Source organism: Podospora pseudoanserina, chromosome 1 (genome assembly GCF_035222485.1).
Source record: "Podospora pseudoanserina strain CBS 124.78 chromosome 1, whole genome shotgun sequence".
Classification (NCBI taxonomy): domain Eukaryota; kingdom Fungi; phylum Ascomycota; class Sordariomycetes; order Sordariales; family Podosporaceae; genus Podospora; species Podospora pseudoanserina.
The window spans coordinates 434186-458695 of record NC_085920.1 but is presented as its reverse complement, the minus strand read 5'-3'; the positions used below and the strand labels follow the sequence as shown (position 1 = coordinate 458695).

The following is a 24510-nucleotide window of genomic DNA, read 5'->3' as shown; positions in this document are numbered from 1 at the left end:
TCAAGATCCATGAGTGGAGGTGGTCTATAGACAGGCGCGTGAAACTGAAGACGAGGACGGAGTCGGAAGAGGAGAGAAAGGCCGCTAAAGAGCAAGCCCTGGACGAATTGGCTCAGGCTTATGAGAAGTGTATCGATGAGAGCCGCACTTTTGTCAAATGGAAGCCAAGGATGAGGGCAACGCAGAGGAAAAATGTCGATGGTGAAAAAGGTGGTCTGGAGGCTATGGGTGTCGGGCAGGACATGAAGGTGAATATCCCCAAGCCTGGAAGACTCTGAGAATATAGCAGCACAAAAAGGGCCAAAGTTAGGTGAGGTACAACGATCAGTTTACCTCCGAAGGCGGACAACACTACCTAAGGTACCTGTCTGGTTTGACAAGCTAGCCTCGAAACACTGTGAGCAATGAAGATGCCATTTTGGTCAGTAGAGGTCGAAAGAGAAGGTTACACGGCATGCAGTGATAGTTGGGGGCTGAAATCATTCCACGATAACCTATATTACAAGTGGGTTACATTTCGGGGAATTTGGGGTCCTCGCCCTGATCCTGCAGCTTGATGAGTGAGGCCCTGATAAGTGAGGCAGTTTCACTCATCCTCAGCAAACAACACCAGATACAAATACCGGCCCAATAAAGCCCATGAATAAAGAGTTATTCCATTCTACCAGGCTGCCATCCTTTCTCCTGCTCGTCTACTGTCAGTAAATTCCGCCCGTCAACCATGGCAAAGAGCTGGAACTCAGGAACTGTCCTGTCAGCAAACCCTGAGCGGCTTCTTTTTACCATCAATCGTGAAAATATGCAAGGCCATGATGAGACCGATCTGATCCCACTTTCTTTGGTGGTTTCAGGCATCAAGCGCCTTTTCCGCTTCATTGAATTCACTTCGAACTCCTCCGATCATGACGCCCAAAATCGACGCCAATATCAATATGCGGATGGAAAACCTGCTCTGAAGCTATTGAAATCCGGATGCCGGATTGGGTTCAACCAAGAGCCAAATTGCACCTTTACCTATATGGATCCTGATAGCAGGTCTGCGTCCACCAGTACTCTCGCCAACTGCGTCACTCTTGCTTCTGCGGAAGTTCTCATCCGGAGCGGCAGTCTAGCCTGGCCGCTGGACTCGGATGACATGGCAGAGCTCAGAGCATATGGAGTGAACAACATTCGAGATTGGAATGGATCTTCCGTCCTGGGTTCAGTACTGCAGTGCGCTGTAGCGTCTTGCCAGGCACACGACGGGCTACTCGGCAACTGTTCCCCGGACCTTTTGAATTTGCAGCGAGTGGGTTTTGACAGCTCGTCCTCTATTCTTGGGCTACAATCCGCATTAACAAGTTACTGTGATGGCACAGATGTGACTGTCAACGCTGATGTTGCTGGACCTGGCGTAAGTCGACGACTCCTGGTTCTCTTGAACAAGCCAACTAATATGAGTGTCAATGAGGTATAGGTTTTGATCTCTCATACTGCTCAAACCCTCATGGTCTTCGTAGCATACGGGTTGATGAACATCTTGAATTCCGGGACATATCCAGTGCTCATGGTTAGTAGTACATCGAGCCATGGCACTTTTGAAAGCGCCCTTCAACATCATGAACTCGTAACTGGTGCAGGTTCTAGCAGTCAATGGCGTGTTGCCTGTACTCCTGATACAATCTTTTCTTCAGCGAGTGGGGATGGGATGGTAAGACTTTGTTTCGACTTTTACAAGAGATTCTGTCAGCCAACCGGGCATTTTTTAGGTGGTATACATTGGCCCTCATCCTCGGAAACTGCATTCTTGCGGTGGTCATCGATAATCTGGAAAGCCTTTCCCCAACAATGGAGACAGTCTGGTGCCATCTCCGTGCTACAGAAAAAGTCCAACAGTGGGGCAACAATCCTTCGTTGCAGGCGTTCTGTTAGGCCTCAATTCCCGAGTTGACCCCGCCTTCTTTTCGGAGTGCCAGAAGAGCGCATATCTATCCAGTAGTCATGATTCTAGTTCTTAAACAAGACCTGCTGCATATTGAGAAAAGCAGGATCCCTCGATGGGTTGGTGGTTTTGTAAACGCACGTCGTTTACGATGGACTGGAAGAATAGTGCGGCTCCTCTGGGGTTTTGTTGAGTTCTTGATGATGGTGAACTTGGCCGTTCATGTCTGGACACTCCACAATATCGCTGAGGAATTGGGCATATCCGCATGGAATCGATGGAGCTATGGACAGGTTGTTGCATCCATAGTATGGGCGCCCATTCTGGGGACGTTGTTCTACTACAATATTTGTGAGTGAAGAATACCCACTTCATACATAGATACATCCTGACCACGTTCCTGGAATAGTTGGTGTCAAGAGGGCCTTTGATGCTCATCTACTCAAAGAGCTAGAGGTTGGAAACCAATGTCTTGGCGAATAAGGTACATCGGTGACCTTGATTCGTCGAGCGAAAAGGTGACGTCGGTATCTTACTTTCAACGACGTATTGATTATCTCAAAAGGCATATTGGCTATCTTTTAAACTCTTATTCTTGTCGAAATTTGTAACCTGGGTCTCTCGGAGCCACGGGAATCCTCCTAACGAGTGAGAGAAACACGTTGGACTTGGATTCAGGGGTCACTCCTTTTTCATCATATCGATATGAGCCCTAACCCTGCATTGTCAAATACCCCTCATTGATTTGGAATCCCATGTCGCCCCTTGTGGTTTTGCCCCGCGCCGAATCTGCGAATCCCGGCAGCGCGACGTCACGATCGCAAAGAGCTTCAGCAGAGCTTTGGAATCACTGCTTCGATGACAGTTTTTGTCACTAAAAGCATATGAATGCTGACAATTCCCACCGGCCAATTCTTTATCTTCACTTTTCCCCCGCTCCAGATTCTCGAAGAGTTGACTCATCCCATCCTTCCTCTCCTTCCTCATTTGACATCCCGGAAAACATCGTCAATAAATCTCTCTCGGTAGCTGCTCCAGACCCTCATTCGCATTTCGCAATCCCACATCCATTCTGTCGCAATCGCGGGAACTCCACCCTTTCCAGGGCCCACGATCCACCACATCCTAGCTACCATTGCAACAATCGCATCGCGAGAGCTACATCATTATAATAAATCAATCACATCCCCTCCCCTCATAGCTTCGCTGCTTGCTGTAACTCTGTCCATGTCAACCTGCCCCTTCATCCTCACCAAGCTCTTCACCCCCTTCTCACGAGTCGCCATCGCCAAATCCCCACACACCCACTCCCTCCTCAAGAAAATGGGCACCTCCGCCTCCGCCTCCGCCGCCACCCAAAAGGAATACCCCGAGGGCGCCGCCCGCGCAACCGTCGCGGCCGGCTGCTTCTGGGGCGTCGAGCACATGTACCGCAAGCATTTCGGCTCCAAAGGCCTCTATGACGCCCGAGTAGGCTACATCGGCGGTAACGCCCAAGACCCTTCCTACCGCGCCGTCTGCAGCGGCAACACAGGCCGTATGTTTCCCCTCCCCATCTCTCTTTCCCTCAAAATCCCCACAATCTAACCTCCCCCCGATTCCCAACAGACGCCGAAGCCACCCTCCTAGTCTACGACCCCACCAGAATCTCCTACACCGACCTCCTCACCTTCTTCTACCGGATGCACGACCCCACCACGTCCAACCAGCAGGGCCCCGACAGGGGGTCCCAGTACCGCTCGGGGATCTTCTACCACGACGCCGAGCAGGAGAAAACAGCGAGGGAGATAACGAAAAAAGCAAACGAGCAGTGGTGGAACAACAAGATCGTCACCGAGATCCTTCCCGCGCAAAAGTGGTGGGACGCTGAGGATTACCACCAAGAGTATCTCACCAAGAACCCGTACGGGTACGAATGCCCGAGTCACTTTTTGAGAAATTTTCCCGATTTGCAATAGCAGCCCCGGAAGATGGCTACAAGACTGTGATTTTTTTGAGCTGGGTTGGGATATCTTTTTTGTTTGGTGAACGAAAATGGGGGTTCGGCGTACTGGTAAACAAATGGGACAGGTCGGGAAGACATGGGAACACAGCACGGCAGCTTTTAACATGTGATGGACATCACCTCAACGGATATATCACGAAATGCAAGCGACGGAGTTGGCAGTGGACGTTGCTTTGGCAATGTTTAGAATGTTTTTCTGGCCTTGGTGGCAAGGCTGGTATAATACTATTTATGTGTACACATTTGGAGAGCCATCAACGGCTGCATGGTACCTTTGATGTTACCCCAATTCCAACAGAAAGGAAACTATACCAAATTTCCAAGTCCTAATAACGCACAAGGAGAGCAGAGAGAGTCGCTATTTCCTTAAAGCGCCACCCATTCCATGATCACAACGGTCCTGATCTACCGATAGTGAACACCCCCAGCTGTTGCCGCTTCTTATCATCGATTTCCCGACCTATCCTCCACAGGTTTACTTCCTCCTCTGCTGCATCATCAAAATCTGGACCATGCGCACAAAGATGTTGAGGAAGTCAAGCTCAAGGCTGATGCTCTCGTTGACGGGATCGCGCTTGATGAGGCCACGCTCAGCCAGGCGGGCGTGGTGCAAGACCTTCTGCACGTCATAGAGAGTGAAACCACCGAAAACGGCCAGACCACCCCAGAGCCAGAGGTTCTCGGTGACGGCGAGTGTGCGAACGGCGGTGGCGGGAAGAACAAGAGGGGCGAAGCCAGAGACGGCCACAATGGCAGCACCGGCGAGAAGAGGACCGCCGATGTAAAGGTACTTGTCCTGCTTAGCGGTAGCGCCGACGATCGAGATGGAGCCCATCATGGCAGCTGTATAGAGACCGGCGCGGGCAAGAAGAGCAGGGGGAGCCATGACCATCAAGGGAGCAACGAAAGCGGCCTGGGTGGCATTGAAGACAGCCCAGAAGGCATACTTGGGAACATAACTGGAAGACGGACGGTTAGCAATTGCCAACTACACAATTGACGATTGGCAGTAACATACTTGTCAGGGTCCACGGAGCGGGTAGCAATCATAGAACCAATGCTGAGAGCCAAACCACCGATGCCGACAACCCAAGGGTTGGTCTGCATGAGTCTGTAGACAAATCCGCTTTGGAGCATCTGATAGGCTGTCATGCCGATAATACCGACACCAAGACCAGTGTGGAGGAAGGTCTGGTTGAGATACTGGCGCTCAAACTTGGGCATGCCACCCTCTCTCGATTCCCCGTTGAACATGACATTGACAGCGACGAGGGTACCGCCGAAGATGGCGCCGCCGATGATGAGCTTCCGCACCGTCTCCTTGCGGCGGGCTGCAGGATCGTAGTATGCATAGCCGCTCTGCTGCTGGTAACTACGGGAGGAGCCTCGAAGTCTGGCGAGAATGTTGCTGGAGCTGTTCTTGGAGCTGAGTGCTGTCCTCGAGGTGAAGAAGGTATTTTGCTTGGCTGATTGATGGAAGGCGCGCATTGCTGACGGGGGCTTCGCAAACTGCATCGCCAGACGAGGGGCGAGCCCCGCGCGGAGCGTAAGTGTGAACGACATATTCTGGTTGTGGTCGATGCTGTCTCGATGATGACGGCGACAATAGGAGTTGTGTGATCTAGGGACTTTTAACGGTGGTGCATCACCAGGGCGAAAGGCAAAATGAAGATGACGTTTCGAGGTGGGCTTTTGCTTAGCTAAGACCAAAAGGTGGCCCAAGCTTTCCGGAAGCTTCGAGCAACCCCGCGTCTACCCGGGTTCAGCCTGCAATAACCCCAACCCTATGACACATCTTGGCCTCATGACGACAAAGTTTTGGGACGGCTTCCAGTCACAGCTCGGAGATAGGTAGTTTTTCCATGGAGATATGGACTTTGCGGACTTGATAATATTCTTCAGCTAAAATTCCCATGTGGTTTTGGTGGAGTCTGATATGAACGCTACCTCTTGAACCACTTGCACTCTTTCAGACCGTGAGATCCAAGCTGAATAGCTCGAGGACGATGAGAAAAAACTAAGACATGACATCTTTATCGGAGAGCTCACCTTCCTCTCTCGTCTCAACGAGCAAGCCACATATAAGCTCGTCCTTGCGTTTGTGTGTCGTCTACTTAACAAGCGATGCTACATATGGAAGGTCTGCTCCGTACTACTTGGAGAATAGAAATATCACTAGAAATCCCGCAATGTCTCCTCTTGACGTGCTCTCACTCAGCCTTTCAGCCCGCGCCTCATGCTGTGCCACGGTGCTCATCAGAGAGGTGTTTGGTCGACTTCCCAGAATAACCACGCTGTCAAACACACCGTCTTGATGCAGGCGTTCGTCTCTTGGCGGTCTGGTTGGCTGGGCAGAGGGTGACAGGGTCAAATATGCAGAAGTCCGCAACGGCAAGCCCAGGGACGAGACGGAGAGATTGGCCCATGCCCGACGCACAGTCCAACGCTAGAATCCTTCTCGAACAAGAAGCACGGGCCATCCATGGTCGAGGCGGCAGAAGAGATGCCGGTCATCCCGGATGCGTATGGGGTCACTGTGACCACAGCATTCGCTGGACCCTGAGTGTTCCTGGGCGGTATCCAATACCAAACCCAGGCTGAAACGCGAAGCCAGAATCACCGTCATCCATGAGTAGTTAACTGAGTTCAGGCATGGAGAACAGAGCTTCAGCAACTGCCTGGCGGGCCGTTGGCAAGCTGGAACCACGCGGAGCTGGGAGAGCGAGCTCGTCATCGTGCAGCATGGCGCCCTCAGCTGCACAGCTCCTTGCGCCGCTGAAGAATGACGGGAGACCACCATTTGCCCGTTTACGCCCCACAGCCCGGGCTTCCTGTACTCAGTCAATTGTGTCGATTCCATAACTGAGCGATATCAGTCTCCTACTCCTATCTGGTATCTGTCGCAATGGGCGGTTACGGAGCACTCGTAGCCCCTCCACTCCCGTAGAATGGCCCACATGGCGCATGGTGGGGTGCAATCATCCTAGGTAGTGAGGTGACGGGGAGTTTTGTTGGATTTGCGGCAGAAACCCGAGTGACAAGGCGATGGGAGCACCGCCAACGTCTATCCCGTCTCGGGATCTTATAGCTTGGTCATGTTAGGCTACCACATTAAGGTAGAGCACCTCGTTCCGCGGCACATGTCGCAGGAAGGAGAGACAACTCCCATCGCTGATGGAAGCAGAGATAACAAAGAGGAAGGCAGGTCATGCCCCACCCCTGCATCGTCTGCATCTGGTGCATCTTGCTTGCTGGCAGCGTGCCTCCTGGCGCGCCGTGCCCCGCATTCAATGCCCCTGCCCGCAGCCTACCCAAATCGCAAATCTCGAGCTCTGACGCGACAAGAACGGAGCTCCTTTCTGCTTCAACTGTCTGCACCTCCCCCGAATCGGCCAAAGCACGAGCATTTTGTCTCCTCCAGCTCCACCGCCGCCGGCCATCGCAACGCCCATCGCAACGCCCATCTTCTGCTTCCTTTGCTGCTGTACATAGGAGGCCAAAGTGCCGGATTGTATCCCAGTTGTTTCCAGTTTGTCAAGGCCGTGCTTGGCACCGGCATCCATTACCACGCCGTTCGGCTACCTGTTGTGGTCCCCATGACCTCTCACCATGTCAACAACAACCTCTATAGTCCATAATCTTTGTTTGACAAAAGCACAGCGTGTGGCTCTTTAGCATCGAGGCTGAATGCCACTGCCTTTCCTCCGAACCGCGAGAGCAGCAGTCCTTCAGACTCTTTCAGGCGAGACATCTTCTACCCGGACGACTCCAGCGTCTCCAACGAGCTACCCCTTGCTTCCCTCCACCTTCTCTGTCTCGTCTCTGTTCAGCATAACAGCAGCATCGATCAAAGATTCACCCATACGCATCCCGACTCGCTGGCTGATCTCTATCCCGTGTTCTTTCCGCCTTTGGGGGTGCACCCCACACTTTGATCTGTGATATCGTCGAACAATCTTGCCATCCAGCTTTTGGATGTTTCAACTCTTCTACCACAAGTAAGCGGTGCGCAAGGCATGCCAGGACCACTGGAGAAGCATTGATACTGACCAAATTTGGTGCTATAGTCTCATCTTTTCCGAACCTACGCGTGGCTTTCACTAGAGATCGAGAGGAGCTGTCTTGCCCCTTTCTTCTGCTGAAGGCCTGATATTGGCCTTCGAATCGCTTGACTGTGTTCGAGACCGAGTGCGCCTTTGGATGCGCAAGGCGTTTTTGCGCGATCAACAGATCTTCCACATACAACTACCGACCCACGCAATCCAATTCGCCAACGTCCTTGTAGTGTGTTTGAGAAACCAGCGCCTCCGCCTATACATTGCCATATCAACTCTTTCCCCACACGGGCCAAGACGAGCCTCAACAAGCGAGGGACAAGCGAGTGCATAACTTGGTTTCCCCAACTTGTCTGTGCCTGGTCTTCCTTTTGTGAGGGAAGCCGTAGTTGCTGGCTGGATATAGCATGAACAGTTACCGCCTAATTTCGATCTAGCCGGGCCCTCTACATTGTACGACATCACGGGGCGAGAGAAGCCATTGCTACCCGCGATACACTGTCACACTCGGGGTCATTCTAGGTAATCTCATCAGGTACCGTACTCCATCGGCTTCTGGGAGGGCTTCCTTCCGGTCTACCCAAGACAACATGCGACGGAATCGAGCTCCGACACCGCCAACCTCGCCCTACCGGGCCCTGGCGCACCATCATGCACAGCATGGAGCGGCAGCTCAGGCGGCACAGCAGGCTCGTGATTCGGTATCTTCAGTGATCAGATCGTTCAACGTCGAAACCAACCCAAGTCGACCAGTGCGTCCCTCGCCACTGACTGCTTCCACCATTCCCGACATGCCCCTCGACTTGGTGGATCGCATACGTTCCTTTCCACTCTTCATGTCTGCCCCCGACGATTTCCTTGCCGCCATCATCTCCCATCTCAAACTCCAACTCCATTCCGCCCATGACCACATCCTTACCGAGGGAGACGAAGCGAAAGCAATGTATTGGCTAGTCCGGGGCGTTGTTGCTGTCACATCTCGTGACGGTGAGGCCGTTTATGCAGAGCTGAAGCCCGGTGCCTTCTTTGGAGAAATCGGGGTTTTGATGGACATGCCGAGAACTGCTACCATCGTTGCGCGGACGAAGTGCATGCTGGCCGTGTTGAAGAAGGAGGATCTTCAAGCTGAGCTGCCCAAATATCCAGAAATGGGTACAGCTATCCGTCAAGAAGCACAGGAGAGATTGTCCATCCTCAAGAAGAAGCGTCAAGAAAGCGGACTCAGCAGCAGACTTCCCGAGACGAATGGCGCACAATTAGCCCGTGAAGCTGTGCCTGGGGAGGTTAGCACAGGAGAAGTTGGTATCATCAAAGAGGGAGCCGTTGTCAACACCAAAAAGCGAAAGTCTCCAAGTCCAGGCGTCATTGAGGATCCAACAGTTGGTGGAAGCGCACTCGGCGGCGGCTATGTCAACGTCCGAAAAACACTCAAAGAGCTACCTCTTTTCTCGAACCTGCCTCCGGATATCTTGCACTTCCTTGGCCTCAGTGCACAACCAAAGTCATACTCACCGTTCACCGACATTGTCCGTCAAGGGAGCCCTGGAAATGAGATCTTCTTCATCGTCCGGGGAGAAGCTGAAGTCATTCACGAACCTCTGAGCCCACCAGCCTTCAAGAGAGACACGAGGTCAGCATTTTCGCGGCCAAGGTTAAAACAAGGCCAGTATTTTGGTGAGGTGGCAAGTTTGGGGCTTGCAGAGGGTAGAACAGCTACTGTCCGATCCATCACAGCCGTAGAATGCCTGATGATTGGTGGGGATGCGCTTGAAGAGTTGTGGAGGAGATGTCCTCCGGAGGTCAGGTCACAGGTGGAAGAAACAGCAAAGCAACGCTACCATTCTTCGGACGAAGACGTGGATATGACTGACCCCGAAAGCCATGCGCTATCGTCGGATGAAGAGAAGCCCACATCGAATGAGATAGAGGTGGCGTTGCCGACTGTCACCTTCACGACGCCCTCCAAGCCCGGCTCCCCAGCAAGTGAAGATTCAGATGTCACCAGACAGCCGTCTGACCCGGATCCTTTTTTAAGTGTGGACATGGAGAATCTTCGTAACCGGCGTCGCAACTCGCTGGCCCCACCGGTTCCTCAAACAGACAACTCGGCCATCGTCAGCCCCGTGAAGGTGCAGCCGGTCACTTCTATCACGGTGCCGCTATCCCCGGTTTCTCCGGATGGCTGTCCTCTACCAGCTAAGCGCGCAAGGACCCTTTCACGGAGCTCCGCGACGGAACCAGGCGATAGGATAACGGCCATATCAGATGACCTTTGGGTACATGTTTTTCAGCACCTCGATCTGCTTGAGCTCATACGATTGAGAGCCGTCAGTAGAAAGTGGCGTCAGCTGTTAACTACGAGTCCGAACCTATGCACCGAGATTGACCTCGCTCCGTTCAATCGGAAAGTCAATGACTGGGCTTTAGTTAATATCCTAGCGCCCTTTATTGGGCAGCGGCCAAGCAAAATAGATATCAGCAACTGCTTCCACATCACCGACGAGGGCTTCCAGGCATTGTACCGATCGTGCGGTAGCAATATCAAGGTGTGGAAAATGCGCAGCGTGTGGGACGTGTCTGCCGGTCTCATTTTGGATATGAGCGAGAATGCCAAGGGGTTGGAGGAGGTGGATTGGAGCAACTGCCGCAAAGTCGGCGACAACCTCCTTGCTAGGGTAGTGGGCTGGGTGGTGCCTGAACCACCGCCGCCACGCGAGAACCACAAGAATGTGGTAATCTCTAGCTCTGCTGCGAAGGGCAGGAGATCCTCGCAGTACCAACAACGAGGACAGCAACAGGCCGGACAACCAGGAGCGCCTCAACCTCCACCTCCAGGCACGGTCATCGGCTGTCCCCGTCTCCGCCGCCTTAACCTCTCGTATTGCAAGCACATTACGGACCGCTCCATGGCGCACTTGGCTGCTCATGCTTCCAATCGCCTCGAGTCTCTTTCCCTCACCCGATGCACCTCTATCACCGACGCCGGGTTCCAGCAGTGGGGAGCCTATCGGTTCACCGAGCTCACCCACTTGTGCCTGGCTGACTGTACCTACCTCTCTGACAACAGCATCATTGCCCTTGTCAACGCCGCCAAGGGGCTTACACACCTCGACTTGAGCTTTTGCTGCGCGCTCTCCGACACGGCAACTGAAGTTGTTTCGATTGGTCTGCCCAATCTGAAGGAACTCCGTCTCGCGTTTTGCGGTAGTGCTGTCAGTGACGCCAGTCTGGGGTGCATCTCCCTCCACCTCAACGAACTCCGGGGGTTGAGTGTCAGGGGTTGTGTGCGAGTGACGGGTAACGGGGTGGAAAACGTGCTGGAGAACTGCCCGGCGCTGGAGTGGCTTGATGTGAGCCAGTGCAAGAACTTGGGGAGCTGGTTGATTGGGGGCGGCGTGGGGAGGTGGGGGTATGATGAGCGGAATGGCGTTAATGGGCAGAGGGGGAAAAATGGGGAGGCTTGGGTCATTGGATCGCAGAATGGGATTAGTAGCGTGCGGAATACACCTGGGGGAAAGATGGGGCCTGGAGGAGTCGGATATGGGAGTGTCAGTGGGGGCGGGAGGGTGTCTAGAGGGGGGAATATAAGGACGAATATGGGACCGCCACCGTTGCCGGGGGTCAAGCCTTTAGGTCCTGGGCCGGTTATGAGGCCTGTTATTCCGCCACGGGGGGTGGTGAATAAGAGTTTGAGGAGGCCGGTGAGGTTTGTTGTGGAGAAGGGGCCTGGTGGGTTGAGGTGAGGTTGTACATGACTGTGGTATTTTATGTGATGAGGATATGTTTATGAGGGATGAAACTTTTTCCTTTATTTGAGGGGCGGTTTAGTGAAAAAAAATGGAAAAGAAACGGTGGGGGCTTTTGCATATTGAACTTGTGTAAATGGGAGTACATTTCTGGCGTGGTTTATTATTTGGTTTGAGGGAATTATCTAGCAGGATAGTGAACAGGGTCATCCTTCGTTGGGTTGGGGTTGTGGATTGAAGGGGAAGATATTGGGCATTAAGTAGATATTTTGGGTGAGGATAAGTGATGATGGGAAAACACCTGAGGAAAGAAAAGAAAGGGGGCAACAAAAGGTCTGCTTGATACCCTTTTTTCTTTTTGGTATGTTGGGGACGAGGGGAGGCAGATAATGTTAGAATGATAATGAGATGTTGATGCATGAGCAGTGTGAAGGTTGGGAGACAAGCGGGGGATGGTTCTTTAGGATATGGCAACCGGCGATAGTGAGGATAAGGACCAGGTCCTTTGAGAAAAAGAAACATCACAATGAACAAAGTAAGGTAGCTGCTTTTTCATGTGTGTCGAGTCACAAAAAAGCAAAAGGAAAGCCCGACGTGGGACTCGAACCCACAGCCTTAAGATCACTTTGAATCCAACTCATATGAGATCAGAAGAGAGAAAGTAGAAGTCTTACGCGCTACCATTGCGCTAGCCGGGCTGGTTTTGTCTGTTGTTGTTGTTGGAGTTCCGGGATGGAAGAAAGGGTTTTCATGCGGGTGTGATTCCTGACTCTTGTGTGCATGTGGAAACAAGGTTTGGTCGGGTTTTGCTTGATGGGTGGAATGGTGGCAAGGGTCATGCTTGGAGGGTTTGGCAGTTGGTTGCCGGCCGGCTGGGGGGAGGGGGGAGTCAGAGGTTCAGGGGGTGCTCTATGGTGAGGTATCTGCAAATCTACCCCAAGTACTCCATATAGAACACTTGGAACAGCTGCTCTGTTTACACAGAGAATTGGTGGTGCACGCAACGCAGCGGTGCCCCATCCTCTATCCTGTAAACTACCAACATATCAAGCCGGTGATGCCCCCTTCTTCTCCTTCCTCATTTCACGCTCACGACGTCGAGCCTCCGCATTCTCACGTTCAGCTTCCAACCCAGTCTTGGTCTCTACATGCACATGAGCCAACTCCTTCTTCCGGATCAGGAAGGAAGCGAGTAAGCCAGCGGCCGTAATACAAGTGTACATGATCCACATAGGCTCGAGAGAGTCTGCCAGAGCAACACGGACAGCGTCGCGTTGGTCTAACGGAAGGTTCGCAATGATGTCGATGTCAGCGCCACCAGCCTCTCCGGAAGAAAGGACCCTTGACAGAGCAGGGGAGATGCCAGCGGCGACCAGGACTGGATACTGTTTGAGTTTTTCGTTTTGATAGGCCACCTGGCCGATAACAACAGAGATGGCCTGGGCAATCTGACGGATGAAGCCGAGGGTTGATGTGGCAGTTGCGACATCACGAGGTTCAGTATGTGCGTGGAGGGCGATGATAGGCGCTTGAAAGAGGGGGCCAACGCCCACACCTGCCACAAGCTGGTAGAGAACAAGTTTTGCCCAGCCACTGTAGGCGTCCAGGTCGATGAACAAGCCAAAACCGAGGGTCATCATGAACAACCCGAAAATGATGGGCGGTCTGTACCAACCGGTTCTCGCAACCAGCCATCCGGTCGCGAGACTCCCAAAGGAGAGCGAGAGAGCGGTAGGGAGAACATAAAGACCTGACTCGATAGGGGTGTTTCCACGCACTGCCTGAAAGTAGAGCGGGAGGAAGAAGGATGCCGAGATAAAGACGACTCCTTGAATGAAGACGCAGAAGAGGGTCGCGGCGTTGCTCACGTTTCTGAACAAGGACATTGGCATAACAGGAAGTGTGGCGTAACGCGCCTCCCAGAAGATGAAAAGCGCCCAGGTGAGCAGGCCAAAGACGAGAAGGCAGATAACTTCAACCGAGTTCCAAGGTGCTGAAACACCGCCGTATTCAAGACCGAAGAGGAACATGAGCGTGCCGGCAACTACCAAAAAAGAGCCCACCCAGTCGATAGCTTTGAGGCCTTCAATGAGCGGTGTCCGTGGTGTGTGGAGATCGAGAAAAAAGAGGATAATGAGGAAGGCAAAACCGTCAAGAGGGAGGTTGATGTAAAAGCACCTAGATCTATTAGCAAGGGTTAACTGGCGTAAGTGAGCTTGAACATACCATCGCCATGACACCTTCTCAGTAAACGCACCACCAATGGCCGGACCTGTTGCCGCAGCGACTGCCCAAACACCGCCGATGACACCATAGAAAACACTCCGAATGTTCAGAGGAAAGATGTCGCCGATAACAATCTTTACAAGAATGGTCAAACCACCCCCACCAAGACCCTGAACAGCGCGGCCAGCGATGAGCATACCAATGTTGTTGGAGACAGCGCAGATAAGAGATCCAATCATGAAGATGGCGTTGGCAAGCAGGAGCATGGGCTTGCGGCCGAATATGTCTGAGATCTTGCCCCATGACGGGATTGATGCGGCATTGGCGAGCAGAAACGCAGAACCAATCCATGTGAAGCCTGTACTTGACTGGAAGTGGTCACTGATTGTAGGAAGGGCCGTAGTGACGATGGTTACGTCTAGAGCGCCGAGGAAGACAGCCAGGCACAAGGCCAGCATAATCAGGGCGATCTTGCCTTGAGAGCGGCCATTGATGTGATTGAGGTTGACTGGTTCACCATCGTCTGTAACTTGTGGTTGCTCTTTGTCCAAATCGTCTGATGAAGTGGCATTGACGGGACCAATTTCGCCCTTGTCAGACTTCTGCTTTTCCGTCTCAGGGCTATCTGCAGCAGATGGTTGGGCGGGTGTCGACATGGTGGGATAATATGATTCAAAAGATATCAGGCGTTGGAACGAAATCAAGTACGGCTCCAAGATGAATGCCTACGAGAAGAATATTATGTTGAAGTCAACTTTTATTTTAAGAATATCTCGGCCATGGTCTTGCAATTGCATATACGAGCCCTGCGACTGACCGCTTCAATGTCATGGCAAACAATCCCCGTCTTAGGGCCGTCGAGTCACCGGCGAAAGCTTGTTGGTTTCTAGCGCCTGCTGTAGAAGATGTCAGTCGGGTTTCGACCAATAGATAAGCGTGGTAGAAATTTGTGATCTGTTTCGATTTTCCTCAGCATACTGTGTATCTGGCACTTACAAGATGATCTTGCCCACTAACAGCCTAGTGTGAGGATGCGATACTACAGTATGTTACTCGTCACTAGGTGACGCTTTTGGCGTTAAAGGTTTCTGTGCGAATTCGAGCATTGTGACATGTCCCGATAGCGTACCGATAGCACAGTGTGTAGAGATAAAACGTGCCGATTGGGTCGGTAAAAGCATCCCTCCCGTCCATCTCCGAACTGCAAGCCCACGCGAGCCTTTTAGCTCTGCCTTCTGTACTAGGCAAGATCCTCCGGCCTGGGGTCCGGACCGTTCCGCGGCTCGGTCTAGTCAGCTCGTATTGAGGTGCCTCCCTCCTTTATGTGCGTTGACGAGACTAGTGGAGGTGACCTTGCAGATACATCAGGTCGGAGGCGTGAGGAACACAGACTCTGAGCCATATCGAGAATCGAGATCATGAGGAGGTGCCATGGGTTTCTGGAATTACCTCGCATTTTGGGTGTCTATATGATGATTGATATTTTTGAAGGCCTTTATACCCCCATGAACGGCAATACGCTCATTTTCCTTCTCAGCTCTGGCGGATTTGGCTGAGATAGTTTTGGAATCAAGGTCCCCTAGAACTATCTGATAGTAGGCTGGATGCTGCCTTGTGCAGCATCAACATATTCGCCCGATATGAAAGGGAGCCGGAGGAAGTTAAGCTATTCCTTTATAAAAAGCCTTGCGTATGAGCTTTCCACAACCTCAACGGTTAGCAGATAACACGATAATCTTTTGAGTTCCATGATTCCTTCATGGTTTCAATTCCTCACAGGTAAGTCATGCACCTCGAAAAGATGATATTTTGTCAACAGACACCGCTGAGACTGCGGGAAGAGGGTTGGGTATGTAACGCTTGGAGTTAGGTGTTGACAATGGTAGAAGTCCAAGTGGTCCAGTTGAATGAGATGATGACGTCTTTGGCAAGGGAAAAGCCAAGCACTTGGCACCGGATGACAGCAAAGTCTTGGCACTTGGCGTTTCTCTATACTACCGTATGGCCAACTGACAGGCAGCTGGCGTTGTAAGCAAAAGTCTCATCAAGGGCTATGAATGCACCCTTTCCGAAGAGCCTCTCTGTGTGCCTGTAAGAGAGCCAGGGGCTGAGTAGAGAGGACAACAGGCATATTGCTGCGGAATCTCAGAGATCTTCTAGCTTTGATATGCGCTGTGTCTGCTGTGTCTGACTGCCCAAAAAGTTCTCTCAAGTCAACTCAACATGGCTACTCCAGTTGTTCGTGTGGGTGTCGCAGCTGTGATTCACGACCCCAAGACCAACAAGTTGATCTTTGGGACAAGAAAGGCCTCTCACGGAAATGGTATGCTTCCAACAAATTATTTTTTGAGTATCGAGGCATTCTACTCATACAATTTTCAAGGAACGATACAATTCCCGGGCGGTCATCTGGAGGTAGGCGAGTCGTGGTTCGCTTGCGCTGAAAGAGAAACGCTCGAGGAGACTGGATTGCTAGTCAGGGCCAAGAAGTTGCTGGCCACAACCAACGATGTGTTTGACGAGGAGAAGAAGCATTACATCACTTTGTTCATACTCTGCGAGAGAACCGATGACCAGGAACCGGCTGTAAGTGATGCTGGTCTCTTCTTTGCACAGCCAGACACAAATACATGAGGCTAATAAATCTTACCACAGGTACTGGAGCCTGAGAAATGCGCAGGGTGGTTCTGGAAGAGTTGGTCTGACGTCAAGGCGCTGATAAGTGGGGATACCAGTGGAAGTGGGAGCGGTCAACAAGGGGAGCAAAAGTTTTTTCTGCCCATATTGAATTTGCTCAGGGATCATCCTGATATCGAGAGCCTGATGTAGCGGAGGCCGGTCGACAGTACAAGGAGAACAAGGGGGACACGTGGAATTGGAGGAAAGTTCCAATGAAGAAGAATCAAGTTTGGATGGCGTGATGGTTGGTGATGCGATCGATCGGACACCAGCTATTCTTGGGGGATTGGGTTTGAGGCATGTTTGGTGAAGGACGATTGGACAGATCCAGAATCTCAAGGCTACAGATGAAGCGCGTGCGGCTATCAAAATTCTAGACCATCGAAATACTGGCGAGATGCGATAGCAAGATAAAAGGCCCTGGAGCCCGAGTGGTCGCCGAACGCCGAGTAATGTTGTGTCTATGAGGACCGGGCCGAAGGCGGAGGAGAGGCTGGGCTAGTTGTTCTGTCTTGCATTCTGCAACCTTTTGGTCAGTAGCGTGTTATCCTGGAGACATTTTTAAATAGGGCTTTGCCAAAATGTGCATCTCGAAATGACACTGCTGCCACAAATACCGGCCCGTTAATTGAGTTTGCTGGCCCCGGAGATGATTCGGAAACTTGGTAGGCAAGGTCAATGGGGATAAAAGGTGAACTTGAGGAACCCAAGGCTAATTCATGGTCTGGATCCGGGTCGTCGGATGGTGTTTTTGAAACTTGAAAGCTTTGATGAAACTCCAAACAAAGTGGGAAAGGTGAGCACGGGCCATGAGAATCCACTCCAATCTTGGCTCAAGGCGTTGTCAGCCCCCACCAGGAATTAGTCTAGTGACTTAGGAGCAAGGCCTTTGTCTTCTCCAAGTCGACAACAGCATCTCAAAATATCCGTGCCACCATCAATGAATACGGTCGGGCATCCGGTGCCCATTCGCTCGCACGCATCGCATGGCATGTTGAGAGCACTCATACGCGAGAGCAGATACGAATTTGTCGATTCGAGGTGACCGCCACCGCCATCCATAAAACCCGACGCCCTTTACTCATCGGTGGAACCCCGCCGCCCGCCTTCGTCCTCTCTGTCTTACCGCATCTCGCGCGCCACTCCATCCCACCCCAACTCTAAGTCACGATGCCCGACGGTGCAAGTATCGCTGGCCGGAGCCTGGTATCGGCCGACAGCCCCAACACTGATGTTGGCTCCATCACGAGCGCCCAGGACGGCTACGATCCGCAGCAAATATTGGCGCTTGCGCGCCATCCTCCTCCCGGCGCCTCCGTCTATTCACCCTCGGCAATCCCATCAAACGCCCTCAATCCGCGCAGCTGTGTGACATGCAGGAGGAGGAAGGTTCGCTGCGATAAGCACATGCCATGTTCGAATTGCTGCCGAGCTCAGATACCATGTATCTTCCCGGCCCCCGGCCGCGCTCCTCGTCGTCCGCGCCCCAAAGACCCCAATGCCCCGGCCAAGCAACCGTCGAGTGAACGAGAGTTGGAATTGATGAGGCGCTTGCGGAAACTTGAGGGAATTGTGGAGGAGCTCAGCGGTCAGATCGAAGTGGAAGCAGCGCGCAGCGCCGGAAACTCTCCCGAGGGGACGACGGCGTACAACAGTGGACAAGACCATTATACACCTGGGGGGAGACCAACTGCTCCTGCTTATTCCACCAGCCATGCTACTGTCACCGCCAACGTCACCACGCCCGACATCCCGAAGGCGCCAACAAGAACTATTTCCGGGACGGCTATTTCCGAGCCGGACCGGCTTGGCAAGCTTTCACCGGATGTGCACAAGCAATTCGGACGCTTGATGTTGAACGAGCGAGGAGGCACACGTTATGTGTCCAGCGGGCTTTGGTCCAGTATTACGGATGAGGTATGTAATTATTAAGATGCCACAACTGGCGTTATGTCCATGCCAGGCTAACACTCTCAAAGCTGGACGAGATCAGAAGGGAATCCGAACACTTTCACGATGAGTCAGAAGACTCGGACGACGAAGCTACCCCCGAGTCCTCTGAGCATGTAAAACCTTCGGTCCTATCTCATCAATCTTGGATTATGGGCTATAGCTCGTCCGAAGTTGATCTCAGGCCTCTGCACCCATTACCATCTCAGATCCCGTTTATTTGGCAGGTATTCCAGGAAAATGTTGATCCGATCCTCAAGGTGCTCCATGTTCCCACCATGAACAAGCTCATTCGAGATCTCCGACGCAACCTAGACACTCTCACGCCCTCCACCGAGGCCTTGATGTTTTCCATCTATTACGCATCCATAACATCTTTGGATGAAGAAGAGGTATGGTCACGCACTGTTACTCCTATCCGCCACCACTATGCTCACACTCCTTTCAGGTGCGACGTAATTTCGATGCCGAGAAGGATGTTCTACTTCAAAAATATCGCTTCGCATTGGAACAAGCACTTGGCAAAGCTAACCTCTTAACGACGCCGGATCTGGTGGTGGCACAAGCATTCCTTCTGTTCTTGGTCCTTGTTCGTCGACACGATGATACAAGGTTTGCCTGGACTTTGACAGGGCTTCTGATCAGGATCAGCCAAGCATTGGGACTCCACCGCGACGGGACCCATTTCGACAACATCACGCCTTTTGAGATTGAGATGCGAAGAAGGCTTTTTTGGGCTGTCTGCGTGCTGGATCTTAGATCAGCCGAGGATCAAGGGACGGACCTTACTGTTGTGGACCAGACATTCGATACGCAATACCCCATGAACATCAACGACACCGACATCTCCCCAGAGAGCAAATGTCTCCCCGAACCGCGGGTTGGAACTACCGACATGACCTTTTCGTTGATCCGATACGAGATGTGCTCCTTGGCCAGAAGCTTGCACACCATGTCTTCGGCCATGGCAACAGTAAACCCCCGTGAGGCGGGCGTTTCGCTTGAAGAGCGGGAAAAAATGCTGGTAGACACTCAACGACGCGTAGAGGAACAATATCTCAAGGACAGTTCAGAGCCCATGTACTGGGCAGCCGCCAACATCACGCGGGTCATCTGTGCCAAGATGATGCTTGTCATATACCAGCCAGTTTTGTTTCCGGGTCCGGGCAATGAGTATCTTACAGACGAAGTGCGAGGTCGTCTGTTCAATGCCTCTCTCGAGGTATTTGAGTACGCTCATATTTTGAACACGGACGAAAGGTGCAAGCAATGGCGATGGCTCTTCCAGACCTATAGCCAGTGGCATGCAGTCGCTTACACCCTGATCGAGGTGTCTCATAGGCCATGGGGTCCAAAAGCTGAGCGTGCTTGGACAGCGTTGAATCTAAGGTTCGCAGCTCCCAATTCTGCCGAACTAGAGAAGCTTGCGGGCCATCATGCGGTGTGGGTGCCCTTGAGGAAGTTGTACGACAAGGCAGCAAAACACCGTGCAGCTGAGATTGCGCGACTTCAAAACGACCCCGACGCTGCACGGGAGCTGGAATTGAGGGACCGCTGTAACACAACTCCTACCAGCATTCGCGAAATCCCGGGATCGATGAAACGTGTGATGGCTCTCGAACAGTGGCGCAAATTGGTCAATGCACCACCTCTGCCACAGGAGTTGCTGGACGAACAAGCAGAAGAGGCCCATGAACCGACACAATCAGGGACATCGGCTTCTCGAGGGCAGCACCAGCAACTAGCCGGCCAAGCCCAACCAATACTCTCACAACTGAATAACAATACCCACGTGAGGATGGCGACTAAGCCCGAGGTCATGGACTACATTGACTCGGCCATGAGCAACTCTACCCCCTTTGTCTCAACAGACTTCGCTCCCTTATTTTACGGGGACATGGCCGATTATGTTCACCATACCCAGGCCTTTGGATATCCTCCATCCGGACTGGACTTCAATGCGGCCCCCACACCGAACTACAACAACTCTACTTCGTCGTTAGGAACACCGGTACAGCTACAGCCACAACGTCAGCAGGCACAGCAGCAACATCTCCAACAGCAGCAGCAGCAACAGCAACAACAACAACAACAGCAACGCGGCATGCAGCAGTCCCCGCAGCAACTGGAGCAGGTGCCCCCTTGGATGTGGCCCATCAACACAGGATCGCCTGATTTCCTGCGGATGCCGAACATGGGTAGTTTGGACGATGTAGATATGAACGTAGACGAGGGCTTTGACTGGCAAAACTGGCAGGAGAGTCTGGGGAGATATGAACTGGAGACGACGGGCGGGAGGACGAGCAGTACGTGGGGGCCTGGCATTTGAGGTGCTCACGTAGCAGATGGAAAGAAGAAGACGCATGGAAATGGGGTTGGGTGCAAAGCATTGTGCATGATGTGTGGACATTGATGGTGGCTTATTTTGTGTTGCAACTGGAAAAAGTATGTAAGGTGGTACTACCTTGTTGATTGATAGATACCCGGATGGATAGTTAGATGAGACGGAAATTATAGACAGATAGGCGACTTGTAATAATTAGATTGAATTGCATAACTGTCGATGGAAAGACGTACAAGCTGTACTGGGCATGGTGAAGCGATATAATCTTGATTATACTCCTGATTATCTATTAACCCAGCATATCTGGACATAAACAAAGCTTTAGTTTTGGTCACCTTCACATCATGCAAGTTTTGTGTGGATCACAGTTGCTGAATTCGGTGTTCACAATGTCGAGTAGAACAGACAAAAAAACAACGGGTTTGTCACCTCATGCTTCGTAGATTCATACCCAAGTAGATAGATCAAATATACATGACCATTTATCAACACACATTCTTCCAAACTTCTATCATTTCCGAAATTACCCTTTCATCGTTTCTCTGTTGCACCCGCAGGTGAACAACAACCTTGGAGGTATGTAAATTGCATGACGCCGCAACGCCCAACGCTAAATGTGAGATCCTTTCCTCCCAAAATTCCAAATCCTCCAAGATAACAATATGTCATGATGGTATCATATCCCTTTTCTGTCCAAAAAAAAAAACCAAAAAAAAAACCACATCATATCCGGAAAGCGCAGTATAAACAAAACCCACATATCCAAAAACCTATTTACGCCCATTTGCCCAACAAGCTCATGACTGCCAAGCCAACCACCATGGAAATCAACCCCAGAGCGGTCTTCAGCGGCCCAGAATTGGTCATCTCCCCTCCCAACATCCAGTCGTGAGCCCACATCTCCACCACACCTACCCACACGAGGATACCGGCTGAGAAGGCATCGAGGGTGCCAATAGCGATGATAGTCGAAGGGTCGTTGCCGTTGAATGTGTGAAGAACGCCGATACCGATGCCCATGCCGATAGGTGTGACCAAGGCGAAAGCCAAGGCAAGCATGAGCTTCTTGAAGATGGAGACGTGAGGGGTGAGTTCGCCCGCAGTGGTGCTGTTCTCGGAGGACGAAACGCTTCCGCTCTTGGCCGTCTTGTGCGCATCAGGGAGGGCGAGGTGGTCGTGGCCGTGTTCGTGGTTGTGGCCTTCCTTGGGAGCATGGGCAACGATTTCTCCGGCGGGGGCGATCTCAGCGGCGGGCTTTGGCTCGGGGTGGTAGTGCGCATGACCCGGACCGTGACCGTGGCCGTGAACGCCGCTGTGGGTGGTGGCAGCGCTGGGGTGACCGAGGGCGGCGATGCGGGTGCCAAGAGCGATGCCTTCGAACATTTGGTGGAAAACAATGACGGCAAACAGGGTGCCAAAGAAGGAATCACCGGCGACGACTACAGTGAGGCCGATAAGAAGGGAGTGGAAGATGACCCCGGCTTCAAGAACGGTGATGTTGACCATGTCGGTTTTGCCTGGGGCCGGGCCTTGCTGCTCACCGTCGCTGGAAACAGCCTTGTGGGCCTGTTGCTTGGCTTGGTGCCATTGGACGAAACGAACGCCAAGATACTCGATGAGGAAGGAGAGGAAGATGCCTGCCATGAGGATGGCAGAGGCTGTGGCTTCGTACTGCAGCTTGTCGAGGCATTCGTTCTGGAACATTAGTACAGCATGAGTGTAGAGGTGGACAAAAGCGGTCGAGATGATGACGCCAGTGCCGAACTGTCTGAGAATGGTGAATACGATGTGGTTGGGCGACACAAAGGATGAGATGAGAATGGGAGTGAAGACACCAATGGAGCTGGTAGCCAACATGACGAACAACAAGCCAACACGAAGCTTGATGTTGTAGTCACGCTGCGTTCTTTCGCAGGTGTTGGCAACCTTCTCGCCCCCTTTGCCGACGCAATGCTCGACGCCAGCGTGGAAGTGGCAATCAAGTTCCTCCGAGTCTTCATGACCGTGGTCGTCGTGGTCCTCCTCAGCGGTGGCCAGGGTGATCTCAACTTCCTCTCCGGTTGGGCCATTGCAGTATGTCTCAGCACCATGGGCATGGCAACCGGTAAACTGTGCTGGGAGATCTTGTGTAGCAGTAGCAGTGACAGTTGTGTGGACCTTATACTCGGTTGCCCCGTGCATACAAAGGCTTCAAGGCCTTGTCAGCGGTGGGTCAATAATGGAGCGGTTGGAGGTTGTACTTACAGCTCAGACCCGTGGAGATGGCACGCGCTAACGGCAGTCAAGCTCGAACTGCCAGTCACCGTTGGGGACGCTGTTACCGCAGGTGCCGTAGCGGCAGCAAGGACAATTTCTACCTCATCAGACTTTGGTCCTACACAGTACCTATAGGGTAGACCTTTTAGCAAACCGTGTATGGTGAGACCTATGGAGGGCGAGTGCTTACGTCTTTGCGCCGTGTGGATGGCAATCCGTGTATGAGGCGGCAGTCTCGGAGCCAACAATGCGAAACTCTGTGACTCCGGCTTGACAATAATAATTAGTACCGTGGGCGTGGCACTCTGACACAGCAGTGACGGTTGCTTGCGCAACTACTCTGGCAGGATCTGTCACGACATGACGGGCGTCGATTGGTGAAGGGCTTGCTGAGACGAGGCTAAGAGATGGAGAGGCTAACAGTCCATAGAGGAGCGACGCCCGTATGGCAGGCAGGCTTTGAAACATGATGTGATAGAAGGTATGTAACCGAAGACCAAGGGTGATGCTGCTGCTGTGAACCTGTCGGAGCGGGAGGCTGCGCTCGATATAGATATGGGCGTACAAGGCGCGGGATAGCACAGGGGATTTTAAAGCGAGGCAATTGAGGGGGTATCTTTGGTTGCTTCTCCTCAGCTCATGTCCTGGCTCGTGGGGGGCTACACAGAACAGTGACGGTGGGAGTGGCTGCCAAGTTCCAGGTCTTGCAGCAGCTGTGTCCACAAATCGAGCCGTCAAGGTTGTGACTGACCGTCAAGGTGCACAGCACGTTGCGGTCGTGGCGTGGGCGTCCTGTAGGTAGCCGTAGTCTTATGCGCGAAGCACAAGTTACTCGCGTGGTCGTGGGCCGTCTGGTACCTGGCGTAGGTTCGAATTCCGGGGAAGGGAAAGAGACGATAGAAGACTGGGAACACGGGATAGCCACGAAGGAAGGAGAGACAGGAAACAAAAAAGGACGTGGGGATCGCTGAGATGGGAAAATTCAGCGCATAGAGGGGCTCATGGAGGGGCCTTGGATGGAGTCGTTGCGTGCTCGAATCCCGTTTGCTCCATGGGCTCCATGGGCTCCATGGTGGCTCCTAGACCAACTCCACCACGCGAATCCCAGACTGGCTGCTGCGGGTGAGTGGCCGAGTTGGGCGACATGCGACGAAATCCACATCGTCAAGGGCGGGATTGAGCAAGAAAAAAAAAAATCTCTTTGTGTTGATTGGCTGAAACGATGCCCAGAACTGCAAGCAATCTTGAGCTGCCCATCAAGGTGCCCGGCAAATGCGCGGCGGGCTCTGGCGGGCTGAGAACCTTGATGGCCATCGCTAACAAAAGCC

General features: G+C 52.5%; 8 protein-coding genes and 1 non-coding gene across 9 annotated transcripts; 5 read left to right on the top strand and 4 right to left on the bottom strand.

The window, feature by feature from the left end:
• Positions 1 to 721: 721 nt before the first annotated feature.
• On the top strand, positions 722 to 1456 carry QC764_101395 (uncharacterized protein; the record flags this gene model as incomplete). Its single annotated transcript, XM_062941362.1, has 2 exons — positions 722 to 1393; positions 1451 to 1456. The coding sequence occupies 2 exons, from the start codon at positions 722 to 724 to the stop codon at positions 1454 to 1456; spliced, it is 678 nt and encodes a 225-aa protein (XP_062804205.1).
• Positions 1457 to 2335: 879 nt separating this feature from the next.
• Positions 2336 to 4160, top strand: mxr1 (Peptide methionine sulfoxide reductase). Its single transcript, XM_062941361.1, has 2 exons — positions 2336 to 3458; positions 3530 to 4160. The coding sequence occupies exons 1-2, from the start codon at positions 3149 to 3151 to the stop codon at positions 3877 to 3879; spliced, it is 660 nt and encodes a 219-aa protein (XP_062804204.1). The 5' UTR covers positions 2336 to 3148; the 3' UTR covers positions 3880 to 4160.
• Positions 4097 to 6253, bottom strand: QC764_101380 (uncharacterized protein). The gene is made up of 2 exons (XM_062941360.1): positions 4945 to 6253; positions 4097 to 4885 (listed from the first exon to the last, which is right to left on the bottom strand). Exons 1-2 carry the CDS (start codon positions 5487 to 5489, stop codon positions 4402 to 4404), a joined length of 1029 nt encoding a protein of 342 aa, XP_062804203.1. The 5' UTR covers positions 5490 to 6253; the 3' UTR covers positions 4097 to 4401.
• Positions 6254 to 8571: 2318 nt separating this feature from the next.
• QC764_101370 (uncharacterized protein) lies at positions 8572 to 11724 on the top strand (the record flags this gene model as incomplete). The annotated part of the gene is made up of 1 exon (XM_062941359.1): positions 8572 to 11724. The coding sequence occupies one exon, from the start codon at positions 8572 to 8574 to the stop codon at positions 11722 to 11724; it is 3153 nt and encodes a 1050-aa protein (XP_062804202.1).
• Positions 11725 to 12313: 589 nt separating this feature from the next.
• QC764_0001780 lies at positions 12314 to 12425 on the bottom strand. Its single transcript has one exon. It is a non-coding gene; the product is annotated as a tRNA-Arg (tRNA).
• A 185-nt stretch (positions 12426 to 12610) lies between these two features.
• QC764_101360 (uncharacterized protein) lies at positions 12611 to 15012 on the bottom strand. The gene is made up of 3 exons (XM_062941358.1): positions 14950 to 15012; positions 13954 to 14849; positions 12611 to 13905 (listed from the first exon to the last, which is right to left on the bottom strand). The coding sequence occupies exons 2-3, from the start codon at positions 14607 to 14609 to the stop codon at positions 12774 to 12776; spliced, it is 1788 nt and encodes a 595-aa protein (XP_062804201.1). The 5' UTR covers positions 14610 to 14849; positions 14950 to 15012; the 3' UTR covers positions 12611 to 12773.
• Positions 15013 to 15812: 800 nt separating this feature from the next.
• On the top strand, positions 15813 to 17252 carry QC764_101350 (uncharacterized protein). The gene is made up of 3 exons (XM_062941357.1): positions 15813 to 16276; positions 16337 to 16539; positions 16609 to 17252. Exons 1-3 carry the CDS (start codon positions 16177 to 16179, stop codon positions 16780 to 16782), a joined length of 477 nt encoding a protein of 158 aa, XP_062804200.1. The 5' UTR covers positions 15813 to 16176; the 3' UTR covers positions 16783 to 17252.
• A 200-nt stretch (positions 17253 to 17452) lies between these two features.
• On the top strand, positions 17453 to 21148 carry QC764_101340 (uncharacterized protein). Its single transcript, XM_062941356.1, has 3 exons — positions 17453 to 18549; positions 18612 to 18974; positions 19031 to 21148. The coding sequence occupies exons 1-3, from the start codon at positions 17803 to 17805 to the stop codon at positions 20909 to 20911; spliced, it is 2991 nt and encodes a 996-aa protein (XP_062804199.1). The 5' UTR covers positions 17453 to 17802; the 3' UTR covers positions 20912 to 21148.
• Positions 21149 to 21323: 175 nt separating this feature from the next.
• On the bottom strand, positions 21324 to 24190 carry ZRT1 (high-affinity Zn(2+) transporter zrt1). The gene is made up of 3 exons (XM_062941355.1): positions 23373 to 24190; positions 23171 to 23311; positions 21324 to 23114 (listed from the first exon to the last, which is right to left on the bottom strand). Exons 1-3 carry the CDS (start codon positions 23648 to 23650, stop codon positions 21701 to 21703), a joined length of 1833 nt encoding a protein of 610 aa, XP_062804198.1. The 5' UTR covers positions 23651 to 24190; the 3' UTR covers positions 21324 to 21700.
• Positions 24191 to 24510: the final 320 nt, after the last annotated feature.